This window comes from Pezoporus occidentalis, unplaced genomic scaffold, assembly GCF_034315485.1.
Source record: "Pezoporus occidentalis ecotype Australia unplaced genomic scaffold, CSIRO_AGI_Poc_V1 ctg1, whole genome shotgun sequence".
NCBI classification, from domain to species: Eukaryota; Metazoa; Chordata; class Aves; order Psittaciformes; family Psittacidae; genus Pezoporus; species Pezoporus occidentalis.
Window position 1 is genome coordinate 6,306,813 of NW_026912778.1, and position 25,936 is coordinate 6,332,748.

General features: G+C 40.8%; 1 protein-coding gene across 2 annotated transcripts in view; it reads left to right on the forward strand.

Moving 5' to 3' along the window:
* The first annotated feature begins 180 nt into the window (after positions 1-180).
* The window catches only part of GALNT7 (polypeptide N-acetylgalactosaminyltransferase 7), a 76,009-nt gene continuing 50,253 nt past the window's right edge, over positions 181-25,936 (forward strand). Inside the window, exon 1 of one of the 2 annotated variants that reach the window (XM_062616355.1) lies at positions 181-336. In XM_062616355.1, the coding sequence (XP_062472339.1) occupies positions 211-336 (126 nt within the window). In that variant the 5' untranslated portion in view covers positions 181-210. The remainder of the gene's footprint in view (positions 337-25,936) is intronic. The other variant, XM_062616277.1, reaches the window with a different exon arrangement.

Genomic DNA, 25,936 nt, shown 5'->3' on the forward strand with positions numbered 1-25,936 from the left:
GAAACAGAGGAGAGAAAAAACACAGAAAGTTTGTACGTGCGGTGGTGGGGGGGAGCCTCCGCAGGCGGGTGGCTGCCGGAGAGCAGCGGCGGCCGGGGGAGAAGGGGGAGAGGAGGAGGTGCCGGTGGAGCCGCGGGGGGCGGAAGCCCGCCGGTGCGCGGGGCCGGGCGCTGCGTGCGCGGCGGCGGGAGGGAGAGGGCGGGCGGGAGGATGCGGCTGAAGCTGGGCTTCCTGCTGCGCGCCGTGCTGCTGGCGGGCAGCTTCTTGGGGCTACTGCTGCTCTGGTCCTCGCTGTCGCCCCGCACCGAGGAGCCGGTTCCCCCGGGACGGACGCGGGTGAGTGTGCGGCCGCGCCGGGCAGCGGGGCGGGCGGGACAGAGCGGGTGGCGGGGCCGCCTCCCGGGATGTGACCGGCGGCGGCTGCGAGCGGGCGGGGGGGGGGGAGCGGGGGGGGGTGCTGCCAGGACTGCGGCCTGCGGCGCTGCAGGCCCGAGAGGGGAGCGCGGAGCGGTGGCGCCGGCCCCAGCTGTCCCCCGGATCCGGCGTCCCTGCCCGGGCGCCGCCGAGCCTCGGCCCGCTGCCGCCGTAATGCTGCCCTCGCCGGGCCGCGGAAAGGACCGGGGCCGCTGCTCTCCGATGGGCCCCGGCGGGTGTCTGGTCTCGTCCGCAGCACCCCCAGCCGCCGGGGCCGGGCGGGGAGCTCGCCGCTGGTGTCCGCCGCCGGCGTGGTGGTGTGGGCAGTGCTTCGACGGGGCCCTTACCCGGGACCTCCCCGCCGCCGTGCCCTGCGCACCCAAACCAAGTGGGTTCGCGCCGCCTTTGGGGGTTTTCCACCCCGAAAATGGTGTGCGCGGTGTAAGCATCCTGCAGCGGTTCCCTCGGGCTTCAACAAAGGGTGCAGGTGTTCCCCCCTCCCACTCACCCACCCACCCCGTCCCCGGGGATCGGCTTTCTGACGTTTTAGTAACCCAACGGCACGTTTTGCCAAGGAGAAGCAGCAGGTCGGTTAAGTGCAGAACAGCCCCAAGGCGTCGGGTTGATGGTACTGGCAGTGCAGATCTCTGAAATGGGGGGGGGGGAGACCCGTGAGGCGCGGCGTGGGCAGTGCGTCGGCCGAAAGGGGCAATAGCCTTTAGAAATGCTTCAGGAGGTCAGCAAACAGGTCTGTATAGAGAGCCTTGCAGGCCGTATGTTAGTCAAGTGAGAATAATCTGACCCTACAATACCAGGGTCTTGGAAGGAGTCAAAGTGCTCTATCCATTTCACCAGATGTTTTAGAGCTGTGGAACATAGCTGGGATTAGGAGATCTGTTAGAAGTAAGAATAGTGAACGTTCATTTAATCTTGATAAAGTCATAAAATTTTACAATGCTTACATTAAAACGTGATCTTTTGTGATGTGTTCACTAATGATCTTGGCCCTTCCTAGTGGGCTGCTTTGAATAATCGTGGAGGGCAAGTGAGCTGACTGAATTCTTGCTTTTGAAAACTGGAAATGACTTTGGACGCCTTCAGCAGATGCTCTGTCTTCTGAAGCTGTTATAGTTTGCTGTGTCTTGGCAGTTACTGCTGAGATAATAGGCCATATTGGAGATACACAGTTTATTAAGCAGTGAAGTTTCTGTAATCTGTTCTTCTAGAAACAGCATAGGCTTTCCCATGTATAGAAAAAAAATCAGGAATTTTATTTGCATACCTCCCAAAAAAAACCATCCGGCAGTAAACATTTTGCATTAAATCCGGTTGAGTTGCTTTTCCTGCTTAGGAAGGGGTAACAGACCTGTAAAATGACATCCTCTGGGACGAAAGAAAAAGGAGGTCTGGTTGTGTTGCTGTGTAGGGCAGTGACCATCTTCAGGTGATTATTCTGGGGTGACAAGTGAAATATTGTAGTCCTACAGTGTGTGCGCTGTATCAACTTATTCAGGTGCTGTAATGAATCATGCTGTCCTTTGTCACAAGCCTGAAAGAATTCGCTCAAAGGCTTTTAAGCTGATCCCTTGTATCAACCTCCATTCACACGAGCGGTCTAATTTGGAAATCTTCTCTAGCTGCTGTGTGTTGCAGTAAAGGAGTCATAAGAGGTTTTTACAGTCCAGCCCTTGATAAAGCAGTATGCTGCCTTGATTGCCCTTGCCTTGGCTGGAGGAAGAGATAGCCATAACAGCCACTTCAGGAAATAATTCAGTGTTTGTTGGGAACAAATACAATTATATTAAGTAAACACTGTCAAAGATGAAATCTAAAGAGAGTATCTGGTTCATTAGCTAGATCAGCTGTTTGCTTGTTGTCATGATATATATGAGAGAGGGTAACACGTGCTGCTTCCTCATTTTCTGGGAAACAGTACTGTTACTGCTAAATGCATGTCATGGTTTGGACTGCTTTCCTCCTCAGAAGCTGCTCAGGTGAAGAGTCCTAGTTAAGCACTGGTGAGCAGGATCAGTACTGGCAGTGCTCCAGCATATTTCTGGGGAGCTGCCAGAGCACAGGAGTAGGTCCAGAGATTAGGGTCTGTGTATGCTGCATCCTGCTAGGCGAGCCAGTGCGGTCCCTATGGGGTAGGCTTGTGTCTTGCACCTGGAGACACGCTGTGATGGTGCAGCGCTAGCACATTGGAACTGGGAGTAATTGTAACTGCTTCTCTGAACCCCCCTGGTGTGCACTGTGTTCAGCACACAGGTGCCTGTTTGCTCTGTTGCTAGTTGCCTGAAAGTTTGTTAAGCTAAAGATAACAGAGTAATTCTTCTGGTACAACACCCTCATCCCTTTGCTTGCTCTGAAAGCACTAGCCAGAAGACATAGAATTCCCCCTCAAACCAGCTTAAAGTAGAATTTAACTATTTATAGCTAACCGCAGGCAGTACCTTTTCTGTCTCTGCACTGTAACCCTGGCCACTTTTTAATAACACTGAGGCATTAAAGCAACAAAGATGAAAAGTTCTGCTGTGTTGTTCTTTTTATGCTTATAACCTTGAATCTTTTTCTGCTTACAGCAGCAGGCAGGAATAAGTAATTCTGAAGATCTCGTAGTAGTGTTATAACTATGTACTTTAAAAAAGTATATTCTCCCTTCAAATACTGCATTATGTTTTTTCTAATAACTTTAAAATATTTCAGAGATCTATTGGAGATGAATGATGATTAATATACAGAAAGCTTTTAAAAGAAAAAGTGAAGGTGGAAAAGTGGCTGGTTTAGGGAGGAAATGAGAGAACACAGAGATAATAACAGTAATACAGACAGTTGGAGATAAGACCTTTCTACCTGATAGAAGACTACCACAGGTGTATGTTTATTGAAAGCATGCTCAGAAGTTGGGGGGGGGGGGGGGGGGGGGACGGGACAAAGGTCTTCTCCAGGTAACTCTGCTGTGGAGCTTTGTTTCTGCAAGGCACTGTTTGAGGAAAAAGTGCTTGCAGGATCTGGACGGAGAGCCTAAGTATTTATTAGAAATTACCATTTCTAATAAATTGTCATTATCAGAAATTAGCATTAATAAATAAAAAATTATCATTATCCAAAATATCCAAACAGAATAAAATAATACTTACCCTAAAGAGCTTTTAGTTTCCAACCTAAACCAAATAGAAACAATGAAAACATATTAAGGTCTGTTCTCAGAGTCTTTAATAAGGGCATCTGCTGTATGATAGTAAGGATTACAAGGGTACCAAAAATTTAGGCAGGGACAGTCTTGTTTGTGGCTGTGAAAAAAAGATTAAGTAGAATCATCGATCTGTTTTATTATGTGTATGTTGTGAGGTCTTTTGGATGTTTTCCAGTACTTTCTGATCTTCTGGGTCAAAGTATCACAGTTTTGGACCTCAGTTTGAAGCTGTTCATCATAAGAAGATTGCTGTAGGGACCCCAGGTATAGTACTTGTTAATCTCCAGTGAGATGTGTCGCTAATGATCAGTCTCAGAGATGCAGCCTTAAAAGCTGGCATCACCAACGAGTGGGTAGTACAGCAGGCAGAATCAATGGACTGAAACAGTAAAGAAACTGAAAAGTTGAAAACTGTGTATTTGGAGGAGTAAGTGTAGCATAGGTCAACTTTAACTCTCGAAATCTAACCAAATTAATATTCCAAAGCTTCAAAGCTATGTACAATTGAAGTTAGTGGTTTTATGTTTGTTTGGGGTTTTTTGGTTGGTTGGTTTGGGGGTTTTGTTTTTGTTTGTTTGGGGCTTTTTTAATATCTCTCAAACCTACCTGAGGCAAAGGTGGAAGTACAGCTTTGCTAGTTCATAATCTATGCAGCAGTACCATGAACAGTGGTCTCTCACTTCATCTAATGTTCACTGGAGTGCTCCAAGAAGCTGACAGAAATTACCCTATTCATTTGTCCATATGAAGGACAGGAAGAAACAGTGTCCAGCATGTTCCTAGTCCCCTTCTGGAGCCTACAGCAATAGCAAAAGATTTGCTGGAAGTGTGTGGTTGACCTTGCACAAGTCAGAAATGTGGTGCTGAGATTGCAAAGCTCACAAGTTGTCACGTGCAGCGAGGAGCACTCCCAAAAATCTTGGCATGGGCTGCCTGGCCTCGTATCTGGGAACCTGGTGCTTCAGATTTGAAGCACTACAGGATTTGTGGTATTTCCCAACTTTAGCCAGCCCATAGCCACTGCATCTGAGCCGCCAACTGTTAGCTTGTCTTGCCGCATATTGAAGGTGTTTTAATTTTCTGTGTCTGTAAGTGACATGTTCTAAATGGGCCTTTGTTTAGGGAGTATTTGTTTATCAACAGCTTTCCGGTTTTCTGGACTGGGTTCCCAGGCCTGCTTTTGCTTTGTATGTGCATAAGTAATTGGACAGCTCTTTTCTTCCACCTGCCAACCCTGGAAGCATGCACATCTCCTATGCCAGGTGTGCGTTGTCTGTAACTTAACAGGAGCTTTTAAGGCCACAGTTTCCCACCCTTTGTTATTTATACCCTCATCTCCTGGTTAAAAGTACTGGCTGCCAGGTGTCACAGAAGCCATGCCACAGTGAGGGTTATCATTGGATCGGGAAGGGAGGCTCTGCTGAGGACCCTGGTGCAGATGATGATTCTGGCATGTCCCTCTGATTCAGGAAGCCAGATGATGGGCTTGCAGCTGGGGCTGTGGGCCCTCACCGACAGCCAAGTTTAAACATTACAGTTTGCACATGGCCACTAGAAGGTGCAGAATTCATGGTGTGGAGGTGGAGGACTTAGAGTTAAAAAAAGAAACAAAAGCTGAATTGACATTTTCTGAGCTTTCTGGTGACACCCCTTCTCCCCTCCTTTAGAGACCACTAATATCCTGTATACCTTGGCTGGATTGTCACTGAGAACTTAATGACAAGTTGTAGACTGAACTTGAAGTGTTACTGTAGTTTAAATTAGATTCTTTGCTGTGGAAGTCCCAGTGCAAATTCTCCACTTTCCCTTAAGGAGTAAGGACAAATGTGCTTAGAAAAGAAACCTAGATGCAGAAATTTGGAGTTGATATCATTACTGGATGAAAGGTGGGAATCAGAACAAGATGATAAATCTGATGTAACAGGGAGAGTGGTGTTCAGCAGTGAAGGGATTCGAGTTGTCTGAGTTTTGTAAAAACGTGATGCATTGTGGTACACATAATGAAACGGCAAAATAATATCTCTCTCCAATTGCTTTGTATAGTTATCTATATGTTAGTCACTTTTTTTTTACTGGTTTGCCCTTTCTATAATTGTGTGAGACCTAACACCGGGAGCACCAAGTCAGTTCTGGTGTGCCAGCATTACCTGAAAGCTCAACACAGTCATTCATCATCTGGGTGTGAAAAGCTACCTACAGGTGCAGGACTAGGCATAAGCATGCTGCCTTCTTCAGTCAAAGACGTGATAAATCACTACTACTTGTGTTAACACCATGGCAGATTCAATGAGTTTGGTTTGAAATCTGTGTGCAAGGATGAAGTGAGCTTGCTATAGCCATTGTAGGAAGTAAGCATCATTTCCTCCACCACCTCTGTTTATTACTTTAATCTTTAGTGTTGCTAGTGACAGTTAATAGGCAAAATGTTTTGAGATACTAAATGCTAATTTTTTTAATGTGTGCTTTAATCTAAATTGGCCTTGATAAAGCTTGTAAAAATATTCTGTCACCCTTGGGAGAGTACAAAAACCCCAATCCCTGTCATATTAAAAGTGAAATCATTTAACAAATGCTTCCAGTTACATTGCAAATAAATGACCACACTAAAAATAATGTAAAGAAATGGGGAAAAAAAAAAGCCTACATAATTCCCACAATTTATGTACACAAACATAGATTGTATTAAAACTTTCCTGAACTCGCTTGTAATTAAGATCCCCTGTAATAAGTTAGGTCAAGAACTCATTGTTATCTCTAGACTATTAATTATGTAAATGCCTACTCCTCTAGAGAGAGCAGTTTTGCAGTGTCTGTGATGAGATTCCTTTGTCCTATTCTAGCACCAAGTGTTAACATTTGTGAGTAATGTAGAACTGAAAGGCTGAAAAATCAACGATCTTATGTTAGGGCTGGTGTTTGCTTTTCAAGAATCCCGTTGCAGGAGAAGGAGATACAGACCACCCAGAGAACCTTGGGCTGTATCCTCAGCACTCTTGGGTAAGATTATGCAACAATATCTTAGTAATTGTGTCTGTTTGGGGGATCGCACAGGTAAAACTATTCCATTGTTGCAGTATCTAGTGGAGAAACCACAGTATGACCACAGAAATCAGGAAGGATCAACACAACCAGTTGGGCAGGTTGTCATTTGTTTAAAAAACCTAAGAACAACAGAAGTGATTTTGTGCTGCTTAGTGGCCAGCCCAATGGGGCATTAAAAATAGCATGTAATGAAATTACTTTTTAAAATAAAAATCTAGGTAGTAGTTAGCTTTATTTTAAAGGAGGTGAATTAAGATATGATGGCTAAGCTGATGTAGTACTAATTCCAGTGCTAGTAAATTTAGTTCTCGGAAGAAGCTCAGTGGGCCATCAGGCTGCCAGCCCTGAGAGAAGGCATGTCATATGCAGAAGTATATACATGGAATTTTTCGCCACATGGCCAAACAGCATGCACCTTCCCTCACCCGAAGCTCAGCAGAGTTAAAATTGCTTGTATTGAGCTGACATTCCCTAATGAAAAATGACAGTATCTTTGTCCTATTTTTGTCAGATATTAAATCAGCATTACGGGAGACTGCCAAGTGGAAATAGGGCAGGATAAGCTGTTACATTAATAGGTTTGACTTCTACCTGAGGGGGGGGGGAGATGCTTTTTACAGAAACTAGGCCATATAATCTGAGAGAAGGATTCAAAGTCTGGTAACAGTTACATTTAATTACTAGATTTCCTCCACAAGTATGGAAAACAAACGTCTACTGTGAAAGATTAGTTTAAAAATAGCAATGTGCTGCTTGAAAGGCTGCCTTCTCCATCAGTTTTCTTTAATCTTTTTGTGAATTAAAGGAAACTTACCTTGTTTGAATCTGCCTTCAGCAATCCACCTTCACCCCACAATGCTCTAGATTTAGATCTTTAGATCTAAATGCTGTTTAGGTGAGTGAGGTTTTCTGCTCTTTCCCCTCTTCCCCCCCTCCCCCCCCCATGATTAATAGCAATGCCAAGGTAATGTGTTCAGTAGGGAAGAAGTTGCCAGGAATGGTCCAAAAAAGAAGAGCAATAAGAAGACAGCAGTGTGCGTGTCTTTGGAACCTGTGGTACTGTTAAGCTTGAATTTAGGGCTATTTTTCTTACCTTTCACCTAATACAAGTTGGGGAGGGGAGAGGAAAATTAAACTCAGTAAATTTATGTGAATTTAAACCAAAGGTTAAAGTTCTGCTTTATAGCAGATTTCTGGGTTGGGATTTATCAGTTTAATTGTAACTTACTTGAAGGAACTTGCTAGGAAAGTGTGTGGTTTTGTAGAAAAGGGTTTTTTTGTTGTTAATAATTGTGACAAGACACAGAGGAGAAGGCTAGCACTTGAATTCTACCTTTGTTTTTCAAACAAATATCCTTATTGGGTTTCCCCTGCTTGGGACAGAACAGTTTTGAAATGCTTGCTTACTCACTGGAGTATCAAATTTGTAGGTCTGGAATTTGAAAAAACAAATTCTTTTGCTTAATGCAAGCTGGTTTTGAAACAGGTCGGTGCTTTCCCAGGAATGCATTTTATAGCAGAAAATTCCTATATTCTGAAAATCCACTGACTTCCCACATAGGAATAAAAATATTATTCTTACCAGGTTGTATACATACATTGTTACTAAAACAAAAATGTCTTCTTTTTGTAATGAAGAGTTGATGTTTAAAAAAAGATTGTATTAAGCAGGAATTAAGCATGCTTCTACATGCATAAACATGCTTTCTTGCAACTCGTGGAACAAACTGCATCTTTTTTTCTCCTCTTTTATAATAAACTAATTGTTTGTTGCTCTATGATGGTTTGTATTTCTTTTAAGTTTCTCTCTTACCATGTCTCCTTGAATCCATCATTCTAACCGCTGACTCCAGTAATGTTTTTTATATTGCTCTGGCTTTCCTAAGGTGCAGCTTATTTTCTTTTGATTTCCTTGTGGAACATTCAGTTGCAAATGGCAGCAGTTGGCACTGATGTGCAGTAAACCCCAGAGCAGCAGGAAAAAACTTTAGGAAGGTATAAGGTAAAAAGAGTATACTGGTTTACATGCTGTTTACATTTGGAAAACGTTATTTGCAGTTGAAGGTCTCAAATTCTAACTGTTAATGAAATTAAAGCATAAGCAGATGGTACTCAGCTCACAAAATTTCTTACTTACTTTGTTGTCTTTTAAAAAATGGGCAATGAAAATGGCTCAGAAAGAACTGTTATCACTTAGGTGAATGCAGCTGATTTTATCAATAAGGCAGAAAGTATTATGTTAAATAGTGTGCTTTCAGTGCAATCACATATAGCCTTTTGCATATTTTTGTTACAACTTGGAAATTAAAATTTGCTTTGTTTTTTAACCTGTAGTGAAAGATTCCCATTTTAAGGATGACTGAAAAAAACCAAGGATTTCAATAGGATAGCATTTCAATAGGGCAGAATCATAACAGCACCCCATTTTAGTTCGCAGTTCCTACCTTTATGGATTTGTGATAATTAAGCAGTGACCTTGTTTTGAGCTAGATAATAAGAATTCTAGATATGTCCAAGAAAAAGGTATTCATTATTTTAAGCCGGCTGTAGAAAATGTCTCATCTGCAACATTTTGAGGTAAACCCAAAAAAGGTAACCAAGCTACCTCTTAAAAGCATGTGATATGGTAATGTCACAAGTTTTCTCATGACATATCTATTGAGGAAGGAAGACCAAGAAAGACAATATTGAGATAATGTGTTCTTCAGGGAAAATAAATTGTTCCCTGCATGCTTTAGTCTTGAAACAAGATTTGCTACACTCTCACTTAAATGATCCCTTCAAGTCAGTTCTTCAAGGCTCGTAATGTATGTCTTTTAAAAGCTATGCATGTGTCAGTGGTGCATTTATTATGCACCTTAGACTGCTTCACCTGCTCTGGCTCTGCTAATCCATCTCCCACAAGTGTTATTTAACATACCAAAGCTTCTGAGAAGCTTTGAACAGCGGCTATGAAATATGTTAGGGTTTTCTCACCTATTCCACATTTCCCTCCCCTTTATGCAATATGTTGCTCCTCCACAGAACCAAGACCTTCACTAGTGATTAGCTTAAAAACAGTATCACCTGCAGAGGTGGAAAAGGGTGGGAGGTGAGTTTTGTTGTTGTTTTCTTTTGATGGAGTATGAGATTTTACTGATTGTCTCTAAGTGTATCACCTGCCTCTGACTAGAGAGCTCTTAACCAGCAGCTCTCAAGTTCAGAAGAATGGGTCTCCTGCTGGAAAAGAATCTTCTCCAGCATCTTGTATCACTTTTTGGAGATCCTGAGCTCAAGATACTGATATTCCACTCAATGGAATATCAGCATATGCTGTGAGATTTACTGCGTGTGTAAAGTGGTCTTGAGTATTCTCTGGGGATGTTTTTCAGCCCTGGGTATCTGACGTAAGACAGCAGATCAGTTTCTGGGATGCATTTCTGTGATCTCCGTGTCTAAGATTTGAAGGCTCCTTGTGTTTTCTGTCCCTATGTTTTCCAATACCAGTATATTTGTCTTGAACACTTGCGTATTTTTTAGTGATGTCAACAGTAGAAGACAGGTTGGTCTAAGGGAGGCCAAAAAGTGTTGGCTTGACAGTGAGGCTGTGAAGCTCTTTGACGGGGTTCAGGTGCGAGCTCCTCCTTCAGAGTCACCAGCAGAAAAACAGCCTCAAGAACAGCTATCCATGACAGTGGAATCTAGACTGGGAGAAGACTTTCATATCAAATCTGGAGCAAATGATTACTCTTGCCCAGCTTTGGCAATGTATGATGAGACCCTTGAGTGCTCATATACAGCAGTATGTGTCTGAAGTGTCAGTACCATTGCCATGATTTCATGTAGAGAGACGGGGAGGAATCTCTGTGAGATAGAGTTGCAGTATTAGATAGCAGACTTACCTTTTCCATGAATAGTCGTATCAGTCACCTCTTGGAGTTAACAAGTTTTGCTCCCATTATTATCTCCTACCAAGGCTGGTGATGACAGGGGAGTTGTCAAGCTGTTGTGATAAAAGGGAGCAGACTGCCAGGATAGTTCATGTAGCCTTTAATCTTTGTGTATGCCTGAGGGGCCTTGGGAAAAGAGGATGGCAGGGAGCAGGCTGGATTAATTTTTCTGGATGAAATGGATATGTCCTGAGGGTTGGCCTACTTTAAAAATAATTAAAATTCTTTGAAATCTGCTGTCCTTGAACACACTTCATCTGTCCTACATCCCCTTTCTGTGATTCCTGTATGCCTAGATCTTGTGGTTGAGAGATGCCTCGTACCTCTTTGGAGGGTGTTTGTTTTAGCAATATTTCCCAGGGGTGCATAATTTCTAAACCCAGGCTGACTTGCATATATTTGTGTGATGAAATGTGTGCAGGGACTGCAGGTAATCAGAGGTACCTCATTATGGTTTTGCTGTTAAGCTAAGAACAGAGATGCTGCTGGGTTTACAGGAAGGCATGTGAGACTGATTTTCAGATCGTAACATAATTTTTATATCTACTGAAAACAATAAGGTTTTTTTTCTTTTTCTTCTTTAAAATGAATTTTTTATCAGTTCTGTATCTTTACATCAGGTGGTGAAGGTATGGACAGCAGAAATCCATGGTACTGTAATGAGGTGCATTGATCTTTGTTATTCCAGATTCTTATTTGAGTCTTATCCTCAGCTGAAGGATGAATACCTCATTTAAAGTTCCTTGTGCACTCTTTGTGGGAATCTGAGGAGTTAATTAAGCTTATTCTCACAAACCCCTGTTCAGCAGCTTAAGAGTTTTCTTGCATTGCGGTAAGGTATTAAGTGATATGGATATCTAGAACTAAGGAAGAAAGATAAATGATCAGACTACTTTTCTTGAGTTTATCTTCTGTAATAGCTTGGGCAATCTATCTTCTAACAGGTTTGTCACAGGATATAAAATGCTAAGGTTTTATGGGGGGGGGGGACACCTGTTTAATTTTAAACTCTACGATTCTTGACTATGATTAAAGAAGTCTTCACAGCCTCAAATGCTAAGCACTAAAGTTTTCACTGGTAGACTTGGCCAGTTAGCTTTGCTGCAAAGGAGGGGCAGCTTGAACAGGTTTTTGAGCAGGTTTTATCTCCTATGGTATTTGCAAGAATTTAGTCTATAATTATGACTTGTCAAAATACAGTTTGCAGTCTAATCCCAGCAATCCTAATTTTCAGGAATGTTTCATAGTTGTTAATTTCTAAGAAACAGGCAGAAATATCTCTGAATTTGGTTTCTCTTATAACCATAATGTACTACTTATTATTACCAAAGGCATAATGTTACAAGCAGAATTCATTATACCTTCTAGGTTGATGCTTTAAAAATACATTTTAATATTTTAACTGACTGTGTTAAGCTATTGACTGTGATGCCATAGTGTTCATTGGTAAGAAAGCTTTTGCATATAATTGTATTTTATTGTCATCCTTTTTTCATTCTCAAACCTGAGATTTCCCAAGTCCAGAGCAATATACTTTTTATGTATTTACAAAAATGTATAGGTGTTTATTTTTAAGACCAGTTTTACTAATGAGGAATTTAAGGTCTCAGATATAGAATCATTGTCTTATAGCTGAACTCTTAAATATTCCTGTATGTAGCTGTCTTTCTGTAAGTCACTTTGGCTTTACAAATGGAAACCTTCCAGCAGTGTATATTTAGGCAGTCTATTCATAGTCCAACACCAAACCCCAACAACTTTCCTGCAGGAAGTCTATTTTCTCCCCTGTATGCCTTTGTTAATTTTGTCAGACCTTAATGTTGCCTAGCTGATTTATACTGTATCAGCTGTAGGACTCAAAGAGCCTTTAAATGTAATGAAAAAAAAATCCAGCTCTGGCAACTCTAATGTTCTATAACCAGTGCTGATTTTATCCCAATGCATGTTAACCTCTGTGATGTTCATTTCCCTTAATACATGTTTGCTTTTAAAATTTTGGTTTCTTTACTTACTTTGTTTTGTCTATAGACTGAAGAAATGTGGCCAGTGCTAGACTGGCACATTTGCTAGCACTTTTTCTTATCTAGCAGTAGTGGCTTAAAAGATTGGATACAAGAATGAGAAAACAGTTATGTGGAAGGGAGCTTTGCCTGACAGTTGTGTGCGTTTTCTAAGGAAAGGGTGGTACTGGAGATTTAGAAATACGTGCTCAAATCGCCATGCTGTGAAGAGTCGCCATGTTTATGTATTTTTAATGAGAACTCTCTTGAAGCTTGGAGCTTACTTGGAAGGAGAGAAGTGCCCTCACCCAGGTCAAGGCAACCACTGGTTATGCACATCTTCCCTCTCTTCCCATTAAGAACATGCAGCTGTCTCCTTAGTTCTGCGCTAACAGAGAAAATAATCTTTTTGTAGCTTTGGTTGAGAAGAGGAAAGGGAGATTCATACTGCTAAGAATATTCAACAGAAATGTCCTTTTGTTTAAACATAACAGTGTTCCTCTATTGCCATTGACACCACAACAAACACTGGAAAAGCAGGCCTTGGGTGCCTTGGGAAGGGGACCAGAAGCCATTGCCCAGACCACCCGAAAGAGTCATGTTTTACTGTTACAGGCATTCCCTGCCTAGGAACACTTGGATTATTTCTAGAAGGGGGTCTGGGTGTGGTGTGGTGGCTGGAAAAACCAAGAAAGCCTGCATATTTTTTCCTGACGCTCTTAAGTGCACCATGAGTGTCTGACCTTAAATTCAGTTGGGACGTAAGTGTGCTGCCTTTATGCCTCCCTTTCCTTAGTGGATTTTCTCCAAGGGAGAAGAAAGGTTCAGAGAGGTCCTCTAGGTTATTTTTCTTGGTTTGGTTTTGTTTAGTTGTGTTGTGTTGTTTTGTTGTAAAGGTATAAAAGCTGCAGATGCTCTCTTAAGTTGGGCCCCACGCAGGTATTTGTTCTGGTCCTGAGGATGTACAGAAACCTCTTGGGAAAAGCAGAACTGCAGGGTCTTTGTATCTCTGCTGCATGCCTATGTACAAATTCTAGTTTTAAAGTCCTGGGGAGGCAGCTGTGTTTTGTGTGGTTTACTACTAGGGCACTTTCCTCAGTGTTTTCAGCTACCCCTTGCTTCCAGCAGCTTTTTGTTTTCCTTTTTTTTTCCTCATGCTCCTGTTTTGAACTAGCTCAGCGCTGATGTTCACCCTGCATATGGATGTCAAAGTCATTTGGTTTGCTGCACAGCTGGCTGGGGGGGTGTCCTTGATCCAGCTCCACATGCGGGTGTGGAGGTAGGTGCTTGTATTGGCACACAAACAGGACAAAAATGCGTGAGGGAAAAGTAAACTGGTTGTGAAAATGAATCCGTCTTACTTTGGAACATCAGCTTAAAAAATCCAACACCTATCAGACAGAGGTTTAAATCAAAAAACAATTAGAGAAGACAAAAAGGTAAAGGCAGCTCGTCTACAGTCATTAATTTTCTGCAAGAGCCAGGTGCATCTTGTAATTCATATTCCTGGTATCCCCCAGTTCTCCGTACAGCAGAGATGAAAAATATCACCTTCAGATTTTACTATGTATCTGCAATCTTGGGAAGGTAAACGTCAATGTAATACATCATAGTATTGACATTCAGAGGTCTTCCAAACTTTGCTTTTTAAATAAACCTTGGAAGTCAGCCTTGAGTCCCTTTACTCAGAAGTGTAGGCAAGTGATTTTTTTTTCTATGTCTTATTGAAACCTGACTTCCTTTACAAATCTACACTCGTCATGCTGTCAGGAATTATAGAATTGGAAATGCCATACTAAACAAAAGGAAAATGTTCTGTTTCCAGGTAAAATACTGTGTCTGAAGTGACTTTTATTGCTTGTGGATTTTAGCTGCTAAAGAAATGAACAGAGTTCCTGCATGTTAATGTTGAAATCGTTAAAAACAGAAAACTTCATAGTAGCTTATTTTTAACCTTTTATATTTTTTTTTTAAAGGAATCAAGTTGCAAAGTCAGAAGTTCCAGCTTTAATGATGTCAGAAAGGCTGTCTGAATTTCTTGCATAAGATCATGGGGTTATTCAAGCTGAAAGGGACCTGAGGAAGTCCCTAGTCCAACCTCCACTCCAAGCAGGGTCAGCTATACGGTCAGACAGGCTGCTCAGGGGTTTGTACGCTTTGGCCTTGAGCACTACAAGGAGGGAGGGAGACAGCATGACCGGCCTAACTTGTCCCACTGTTCATCTGTTCTCTTGGTACAAGGGGTTTCTTTTAATATCCAGTTGGTTATTGCCATCAATTTCATCAAAGAACACATTGACACCTCTTTGTCACTGTCACTGATATTTTTAGTTTCCCATGAGACTTAAAACTGTAAAACTGTTTCATTGTAATTTAAGGGGGGTGAGGGGGCGAATAGTGGATTTTCTCATTGGGTTTTGTTTGTTTTGCTTTTTTGGCTGTTTACTGGACTGTTTAGTGGGGTGGTGACTCAATCTGGTTTTATTTCTTTTTTTATTTGTGGTTTTATTTTAACTTAGAAGATTTGTTCCAGCCTACATTGTATGCTAATGTATTGAGAAAATGTTGATTTGGGTAGCTCACATAAGATGGTTTCTTAAACAGAGCATGTACCTTTTGTGTTTTGCTGTTGTCACTTTGTATGCAAGAACTTTTAAAGGACCTTAACCCAAAAGGTGACTGATTAATGACAGCAATAATACTGGCTTTTTTGACAATCACAGTGAATGTTTTGTCTGTTACTGAAGAGGCTCTTCTATATTGCTTTTACTTACCGTTTTCTATATTACAGTTTTATTTACTGTCCTGTCTTGGTACATTGGCCAGTTCACCCTTCTCTGGTATTTGAGCTTCTCCTTCATACTGAAGATTGAAATACTAACATCTTTCTTCTTTTGCTGTTCTTCCTCTTGGGAGGCAGTTTCTCCCCAGCCAGACTTCACTATGAGCTGCCTTATTTCCTTTGCCTTCTCCAGCTGCTGGCCAGATTTTGCTGTGTTAGAGACAATAGACTGTCTTTCTCAGGGACTACAGAGGGCTTTTGATACGAGTTTTCTGACAGGGTTTAACATAGATGTCTTTGTCAGAAGTTAAAGTGCAAGGCTAGCTAGATCTTGATTCAGTGAACTGTGTTGATGTTTAAACACCCATTTAATGAACAGGATAGATCGTAAGTATGCTTTGCTAATATCTTTTCTGCGTTAGATGCAGTAAGTGAAGGGCATGGTTTTTATAAATGCAGTTATTAGCAGCTCCATTTGAAGCCTAACAGGACTATGCATTCTTAAGGATTTTTAGTGGAAATTACTCCAGATGGAAGCAGTGTTACTGGGGAGAGTATAACCTGATTGAAAGGCTTGCTGTTGGTTTGAGATCAGTTTTTACATGGAGAATCTGAATTATCAAGACTTGTGATTCCATAACATAAATGTTTACAAGGAGCAAGCAGTTACTGAAAAGGTTACAGAGCTTCAGAGAAATGCCTCTTGCTATGTTGTTGGGGTGGTGGGAGTATCCCGTGGTTAGAGCTGTTGCTGAGAACACTGACTTCCTCTTCTTGCAAACAAGAAGGATACTCTTTCTTTGTATGTGTGCTGTATGCCAAGTAATTTAAACAGTAGAATGCTATGGTCCAGTTGCAAAGGAATTGTTGCACACGGGAGAGTGATGTTCATTTGCATCTTCTAGAGACATGTGGGCAGAAATGCCAGCTAGAGCGTACCTGAGCTGGGAACGCGAAAGTGACATGAAAACTCCCTTGTGGATCTGGCAGGTGTAGGCAGGCCCCTTGGAAGATGTTCCAGGCTGAAGGCTGATCCTTAGTGCCATATTAAAAGAAAGTAGGAGGATGTTTGTTCCCAAAGATGGCTTTGAGAGTAATGTTTTGAACATTAGTCTCAGATAGGTTTGGGTTTAGATTGCTGGCACCAGTGTGGATTGTCTGCACTAACAAAGTAAATGTCAAGGGATTCTGTTCCTTGAGGTTCAGGTGCAGTGTGTCTGCCTCTCCACTGGGTCTTGTGGTCTCAACATGAATGTGGAGGCTTCCATGCTAGAAATAAAAGATGTCGCTTTGGAGAATGCAGAGCTAAGTGCAAGGCTAAAAGCATACTGGAGAGCAAGCAGGTTCGATGGAGTCCATTTCAAGAAGCTTGTGGATTATACTGTCATACTCATGCCGGCTACCTGAAAGATGCAAAGAACCTGGCTGTGCTCAAACATCACGCATGTGGCCTCTAAAGCAAAGCTATGAAGCAGGTTTTGATATTCATCCTGTTTACTTCACGGCAAAACAAAGTAATGTCACTAGCTGTATTTGTCACAAAAAAGAGTTGTCAATTTACTAAAACTGAATTATCTGTTCAATGGATTGGTTCTTACTAGTTTAGTATTGTTGCATGTCTTTTTTTCCTTCTTGTGCTTCAAATGCATGTATGTGTCAATTGTTTTTTAAAGCATTTAGAAGAGATAAGAAATTACCTTGCCTCACCTCAACAATTCAGTAGAATATAACTAATTTATTGGCAAATACCACACAAATTCTCTTTAATATCCTACATAGAAAAAACACATAGAAATGAAGGGTCAAGGAAAGATGAGTTTGAGAACACAACTGATCATAACAAGTGATTTCCCCTCACTTCTCTAGGTAAGTAGTACACAAAGTAATTATGTAAATACTCTGAATTTCTGGAATCTTTTGGGAATTCAGATGAAACTTTTGAAAATGGATTTTAGTATGTGTAATTTTCATATAATGCAGCTTTTGACTTCAGCTGGCTGCTTTGAAAAAGCTTTCAAAATTGTAGTGTTCATCAAATTGTGAAATGCGTTTTAAAAAAGACATAAATAGGCTGTTGTAACGCTTGAGAATGGTAATAGTATTTCAAGATAAACAGCAAGAAATCTGAAATGAGATTGACATATGTGTCTAAAAATTGAGGTAGACAAGGTACAGCACAGAAACCCACATCCCTTGATCAAGCTTGTTCATCAGTGATAGATTTATTGTATTGTAAATGTCATTTACTTGCTGGCATATGTAAAACAAATACATGATTTTTAAATAGCCATCTGTCTCAGATAATTGAGAAACAAGGATGAAGTTCCTGTGCAGGCTTGAACCAGTGCAATGTTCATAGCTGGCTAGAAAAGCTGTCCTCAGCCATTCAGGACATGAGGATTGATGGTAATTTTTGTTTCTTTCTGAGGCTTTTTCCTCTCTGGAGGGAAATATAATTGAAGTTGGATATTTTCAATAGCAAACTTACGGATTATAAATTGTAACTCTTTGGTCTCTTAGTTCTCAAATTTAAAGCATGTGCTTGTTTTTACCTACTTATCTCTACAGCATAAAATTTTATTACCTCAATCTTGATTGTTTAAGTCCAAAAGAAATGGCTTCATCTGTTTCTTTCTTCAGTCTACAGAAAGCACTCCTAAAAGGGGCTAGGTCTTAGTAAAGTGAAAAGCCTTGCCCCCTGATAGTCCACTGTGCAACACCGCTACACAGGAAAAGGAGAACAATCCTTCCTTTATGGAAGGAAATGAAGTTGGATAGAGGACTGCTAAGATAAGCCCTTAAGAATCTCAAATATCTGTATGAATAAACATGAGTTCTATTTTTAAGACCTCATTCAAACGTGCATAAAATGAAGGATATTCCTAGAGTAAGACAGAAAGTGGAAGTGCAATGACTCAACTAGAAAGGTCACAAGCTTCGTCTGATGTTGAAATGTAGTGACGAGAACAAATCTTGTACTGTGTCTCTCCAGTGATGCTGTGTTTTAAGTCTTTCACCTTGGAGAGCACAACTTCCCTGGGGGGGGGAAAAGATTGAAGAGGTTTTTTGGGAAGGAGGAGAGATGGCTTGTTGTTGCTGAACTGTTAAGAGCTATGGGAGAAAGTTCTTAGCAATTGTAGCAATACCTTGAGTGTAGGTATAGGACTGGAGGAAATCAGCGGCTGGGCACAAAAGACAAGGAGGTGCTGCTGAAGATCATGGAGTGCAGGACTGAAACAAGACGGTACCAAAGAGAACGTCTCAGTGATAGAAATGTGGATTGTGGTAATAATGCAGTGACATGATTCATTCTCATGGCTGCTTTCTCTTTTTCTTCCATATGATTGCAAAAACTGTTGGAATTGTTTGCCAGGCACTTGAAAGCATGTGCACTGACAGTAGGAGAATACTACTGTAGAAACTGTTAGGCTACATTGATTGACTTAGACTAAATTGACAATACATCAATCCAGCACTTTATTTAATTTCAGGTAGTCAGTATCACTTGCTCTTAAATTTTTATTAATCACTAAAGTTTAATAGTCTTAGGGATCTACCAGGAAGGAGATTAAGCTAAGAGATGGGACCTGCTTTCTTACGTGAGTACAGTTCTACTAATTGCTGTGGTTGCTTGACTGAAACCAGGACACTAATGTACTTTGCTAACACAATATCTGTTATTCTGATGGTCTTTAATTGGCAATATGAAGAAAGATGGTAAAGCTCAGATGAAAAATCAATGCCTTTCTTTTTCTGAAGAAGGGACAAAATAGTCTAAGAGTCATCGGTTGAGACCTGATATCTGGAAGCTCTTTTGCATCTTGCAGTCAGTTCTGATGGAGATGATGTCTTAAGCAATTGTCCATTTCATTCTTAATACTCATAATTTTTCCAGTCAAGCATTTATAAGATCCCTCTAGAGAGAAAAATTGTGGACAGTTTTCTAATTATGGTATGTTCCTCTCTTTTCCTTGTACCCTGGAGAAAAAATGTATAGGCCAGCAAGGTGTTGGTTATTCAGGTTATTATTAAACAATTTCTTATACCCCAAGTATGTTTCTGATTATTTTCATTGTAAATGTGTGAGAATAAATACCATTATCTTCGCTCCAGTTTGCTGGCCTTGACTTGAAAGTCTATTTTTCTATTAAAAAGAAATGGATTTCAGTTTTATCAGTCTGCATTAGAAAACTGTATGTTGTAGTTGTGAGTTTTTTCTATGTTACATGATCAATATGCATGTCTCAGGAAAAGCGTAGAGTAGATGGAGAAAAGCATCTGATACTTGACTCCAAAGCCCTTTTATGCAACTTGAAGGGCAGGGTTATGTTTCCCCTTTTTGTTGATGATTTGACTGTTTTCTAGATTATGTGTTATGTGAGCCATTCAGCACTGTTTTCAAAATCTGATTGACTGCATGCATAGCACTGCTCCAAACCATATAGCCATGTACAAATGTGGTACTCATAATCACTTGGAGGAGGGAGACAGAAAAAAAAACTGAATTTTCTGCCATCCATTTCTGCAATGCATTTTTCAAAAGGGATTTCCTGATATTCAGCTTTGGTCTAGAAGAAAGAGCTGAAAAACGAATTTTGCTTCAACCTTCTGCCCCTCTAAAATAGGGTAAGCAATGGCACCATCTTAATCAAAGCACTGTAAACAGAACTGGAAATTTGAGAGAAATTAAAAAGAGAACAGAAGGTTGCATTTGAACAAAATATGTAACAGCAAATGTTTACAGAAATGAGAGATGATAATATTGATTACAGCCAGACAGAATTCTAAGCATTTGGAGACTTCCCACAGCCTTCATCTGCTTAAACATTTTTCCGTGGTTTGCTGTGTCCCTAGGAGCCAGTTTGTTGCACTTTTTGTTCAGAAATGCATCAGTTGATCTGCTTTGCTCCTCCTGTGATACCTACAGCAGCTGGCACATCTGCTTAAGGAGCAAGTCACTTTGCTGAACCTCTCACACAGGCGAGAGCAAACCCCATGGATTTCCTCCAGGTTGAGAAACTGGAAAAGAATTATTTTCATTAAGTTTCTGAAGAGAAAACAAGGTTTAACTTTCTAGGCAGTAAGTGGTGTCCTTCCTGTGAGTAGATGCAACTTGACATCTCCTAAGACTTCTGGTGGAGGATTGCTTCAAGAAAAGAAGGAAAATTGAAAGTGATTGGGTCCTTAAGAGTCTCTGCTTTCAAGAGTAGACAAGAAACTATACTTTGTTTTTGAAAGATAGGGTTTGGTGTTTGCTGGGCTTTGCTTACCATTTTTAACCCTAGTGCCATAGTAGAATAACTGTGTCCCAGAGCTGGGTGCTTCTCTTGCCTTTAGGCCCCTTCATGGGGCTTGGCTGTTACCATAAAAATGATCCAAACAGGTGAATTACAATAAAATACTTTAAATGACTCAATTTAGCATGAAGTGAGTCAACTGGCATATTCATTTTTTAATTTATTTATTTTTTTATTTAATTTGTGTTAAGGCCTATCTATGGTATAGCAGCCCATATGGTGCATTTGAGGGTAAACATACCAAACAGGTGCTTCTTTGTTGGCTTGGAGTTCTGAGACATTGTAGTCTCTGAGAATGAATTACTGTGGATAATGTTCTTTTGCAGTTGAAATACCATGCTATGTACATGCTAATGACGATGTAGGCTGCAGTGGGTAGAAATTTGTCAGTTGTGCAGAGGAAGAAGAAAGGTTATGGGTGTTTGAAATGCAGGTGATGGCAGACTCGTAATGTTGAAGTGTAGTGTCTGGGTTGGCTGGTGGTTGATTAGAGCAGTCTTAAGTACTTAACCTAACCTGGCTTATCTTGTATGATGCACAGTATTTGTCTTTTCCCAATTTGTGTCATGTTCCATTAAGAAGACCTGGTCAGGATCAATGCAGGCAAGGAAAGTGTATGGTCTCTTGTGGTCTCTGGGTTCTAGGGGACTGATGCAATACAGAAAGCCACCTAATTAGCAAGGAGCAAACATACCTGAAAAGATGCAGTGTTTAGGGAGATACTTGCTTTTATGCTGTTTTTTTTAATATTCTGTTCCACTTGATCACTTTGGCTTTCTTCTACTGAAAATGTTGGTTAGTTGTAACAGACTTGTAAACGATTCTTGACGTTCTGAGTTTAAAAACCTTTCTGTCATCTTTGGTGTGCTATATGTAAGGAGAGGATCTAGGAGACCCTTGATCATACTTCTATCTTATCGACAGTGCTCTAACTTTTCTATTACTCTGCAGCTAGCAGCTGGAAATGTGGTTTGGGTATTTTACTGCAAAGGCTACTAGTGCCAACGTCTTTCTGTTTCTAAAAGGAGAGTAAAATACAACATCACCTTAGGTAATATGCAGCTTCATTTATGATTCCATTTAAGAAAATATGTGTTACTAAAAAATTATTGCAATCCTAACAATAAGAGGCTATTTTGCCTGCTTTAAAACTAGCCTGAAGTTACAAAATTAAACAGAGATTTCTTTAAATATCTATTTATTCAGGTATATATCTGAGTCATTCTATTTTAGATCTCCTTAATTACTGTCTCAGATGAGATGGTGCTTTCCAGAGCCACAAGGAGGTGCATTGCTTGTGGTTACCTCCACAAAGTCCTCGGGCGTCTCTTAAGTGGATGCTTTGAGTGAAGTTAATCTCTGGCAAAGGTTCTTTAGTGTAGCATGACTATTGAACCACAGACGGGACCTGGAGCGGTATGGGACAATAAACTATGATGGTATCAGGAATGGAAGTATGGGATGTGTAAAAGCGCAGTAAGAGTTGAATCTTGGGCAACAAGAAAGTCAGAAGGTTTAATAGCTGGTTTGATATTCCCCGAACACTGAATGTCGGTAAAATGAACCCAATAAAAGGCTGCTATTTTTGTCAGTAATTTGTTCTGAAGGACTCGGAATCTTTATTTTCCTTTGCTTTCAATCGGGCAGAATCTAATTGTGAAACTGCCTGTCACACAGGAATTCAAAAAGTACTGCACCTTTCCTAAGGAGGCACCATGTAAGACAGGTCAGGTACAGGCCATGTTGTCACTGGCCTGTTTGTACTCTTAAATCTCATTGAAGGCGAAAGAGACAGAGAAGTTTACAAGTTTTGGCTGTCCAATGGCATCCCCATTAAGAGGCTGGGTCTGGCATGAAGCAGACCCAGGCCTTCTGGTAGTTTTTGCTTTTGATGAAGGTCACTGAACTTTGCTAAGTAAAAGAAGTCACTTGGTCTGGACCAGGTGCATTTAAGTGTGACTGTAACATTTATACAAGATCGAGACTACTCCAGGAGGACGGACATGTACAGCAGGAGGTTGTGGGAGAGCAGGTACATCAGAAAAGGGAGTGGAGGAGCAAGGACGGGGCGGGGGGGTAAAGCAGTACAAGCTGAAACAGCACTTACAGCAGGATTGCATTGCTCTGCAGGAGTCTGTGGTATGTGTGCAGTAAGGCCAAAGAGGATGACAGAAGCACCATTAGCTCAGACAAGTTCCCTTTGAAAGTGAAAGATGGTATCACAACAGAGTCGTTTCATTTAAATGGGATGCTTAGATGGGTATCATATTGACTAAATACCTAAATGTGTGGATATCTAGCTCTAACCAAGGTACTCTGCAGGTAAACATAAAACTCAGGATTTATGGTGTTCCCCTCTGTTAGGCAAACAGCTGCGCAATCATGTTATTTCAACTGAAAATAAGTATTCTTGCATTGTTAGAAATTTGAATATGGGAATTATTTATATTTACAGATAGGACAGAAAAAGGAAGGACAAGGGCAGAGGCTGTCTCCATATGATTTGTTACCTGGGGGTTTCCACAGCTTAGCACAATTTCGTATGCAATGATCTTGTGAGATGTTGTCTGCAGACCATGGCAGTATGCAGCAATAGCCTGAAGTCACTGTCTTAGATGAATGCTTTTGCTGTGGTGAAGTAGACAGGATCTTTACAAAAATCCAAGACAGGAAGAGCTAGTTGGTCTTTTTTGCCTAGGGGACTCTTAACAGCAACCATTTAAAAATGGTTGAGAAACTTAACCTTCCTCAGTGTCTTTCTTCCACCGGTAAGTTCAAACAGCAGCAGAGATGACCACAGATGTTAGTATTGTTAGTTTTTAGACTCATTACTAGGTAACAAGAAGTTGTTATACCATTTTTTTGCAGTCAGTCAGAGACAGTCGTGTAGATTAATGCAAGTCACTCGGAACTTGAATGCTAAAATCTGTCAAACTCTGTCATAATAGCAGAACATCAAGCTGTTTCCAAATTTACATTTTTACAGTTTCTCTCCCCTATTATGTGTCCTTTTTATTTTTGATCATGCCAGTTGCTTTTCCATAAGCAATGGAAAGCCTCAGGAATGTCAACCTTAAGACAGAAGAAAACTGTTGATTTTAATCCCCAAAGTTTTTTGCCCATCAGCTAAGTCAGGTAATTAGGGTCTCAAAGATAATGCCACTTTTTTATTTATTTTTTTTTTCAATGAGCTGATTTGATATTAATAAATGCGGTCTGCTGGTACCTATTGGAAACTAAGCCACTTGTGTAACTGTAGAAATGTAAGTACCAGCGACTGTCCTGTTCTGCCTTACCAGGAATGAGTGGGGAAAAGGGATTTTTCATAATGCTGCTGACCTGTTTTATTACAAGTATCAATCCCTGGCAAAACAATTCCCTCCTTGAGTTCCCTCTTGAGGACCTACTTGGGAGCTGAGAAAGCAGGCTAGAAAAAGCAAGCTGGATAAAGGATGGTGCAGGCCCGTAAGCAATGCATCACATATCAATCACCTTGACAGATCCTGTGAAATGTAGGAAGCAGGTGAAGGGGGAAGTTGCCTCACTTATTTTTAAATTAACAACACAGAAACACATGTTATTTTTCATTCCTCAGATGTAGGTGGGAGTATGGTACACAGCGGTATAAAATTACTGAACACTCATTTCTTCAAAGCTGTGTGTGGCCCTTGCACCTCAGTTACTCTGAAGTATATTGGGATTTTTTGACAAAAAGAACATAGATCTAAATTATGCATATAATTCCATACTTGCTTGTTTAGACCATCAAAGGTTTTTTCAATTGTTTGGAGTTTTGTCTTGGGTCATCAGCAGCTTCTCATCAGGTCTTATGTTGAACACTCCAGAAAGTAGACTGATGTGGTTGTTATGGTAGCATTGCTTGCTCTTTCAGGTACCGCTGCAGTAATGTGGGTTTGGTACAAGACTGCAGACAGTTACTTCTGTCTACCAAAACTTATTTTGGGTTGGTACAAGACAATTTACACAGCTTTAGCACTGATACATGTGATTTAGGTATGTTTAAGTAAGCTTTTTTCCCCTAGAATATTGAACAGAGAACAAATCTACTATGGAGACATGGCATTGGTGCATAGTGCATTTTAATGTTGCCAGTATATGTGTCAAAATTGAGGGCAACTGTCAACATAAGAACATAAATTAGATGTTTTTCTGGAAATGCTGCTGGCAAGTACCATCAACAGTATGGTTTTTCACTTGGGTTGCACAAAGTGTGCAATTACAGTGATTTAGCGATCTGTTATTTTTACAAACATGTATTTTTAAACTCCAAAAGTTTTCTATAACTTAGTGTGAAATTATATTTCTGTGTTTCTATAGTTCCCATAAATGCTCTGTTCTGTGTTTACACAAGTTTTAAAGGTCACTATAGTGGCTACCAAGCACGTAAGTACGCATTGCATCACCCTTGGAATGCCTCTGAAATACACAGAGAGAAGAAGCCAAATCAGGAGAGGGAGTTTTGCCCAGGCGCTGTGACAGCAAACGCACCTTTTGAGCACCTTTTCAAGCTACCTTTTGAGCCAGACGATTTGAATGCTACTGCTCATATTTGACAAAAGAATTCTCCTGGTTCAAATTCTGCCCTAATTTGAGTCAATGTGATTGCCTTGTGATGGAATTGTTTGATGGAAAGTTTTGCAAATTGTGACTTGAAGGCAGTGTTGAATGTGGAGCTTAAAACAGTCTTTTATGTGCAAAATATTGTTATGATTACAAAGGGGTTTTAATTATTTATTTTCTGAAGTGATGGCAGCTGTGCCATAGATCTTCATCCTTCTTCGTGAAGCCGTGTTTTACCATTTGTGTGTGCTTTTGGTTTTGGTTTCCCTTCTTCAGCTGGTCCTGCTGTAGCTACAACTTCTGACTGCTTGGATGAATGCTACCACAGGTGGTGGAAGTGGAAGGTGTGCAGGCTAATGGACTCCTTTTGGCAGCCAGCCAACTGCGTGGTGGGAATCATTGTTCATTTTATTTATTCTGAAGTTAGTGGGTATTTAGAGTAAAATCTATTCAGAAATACATTGTTGGATGTGTTGATTTTCCCTTTTGTCTGTATTTGATCCTCTATACTGAAAAGTCTTCCTGTTTTTTGATCATAAGAGTGTTGTGGAGTCTTTTTCTACCATGTGGCACAAAAATAGTTGCATGACTGAGTAGTTTTGTGTGGCACTTTATTTTTTCCATCTGTGCCCTGAACTGTACCCTGGTAAGACCCACACACTAATGATTCAAAGCAAACCAAAATATACTAGATG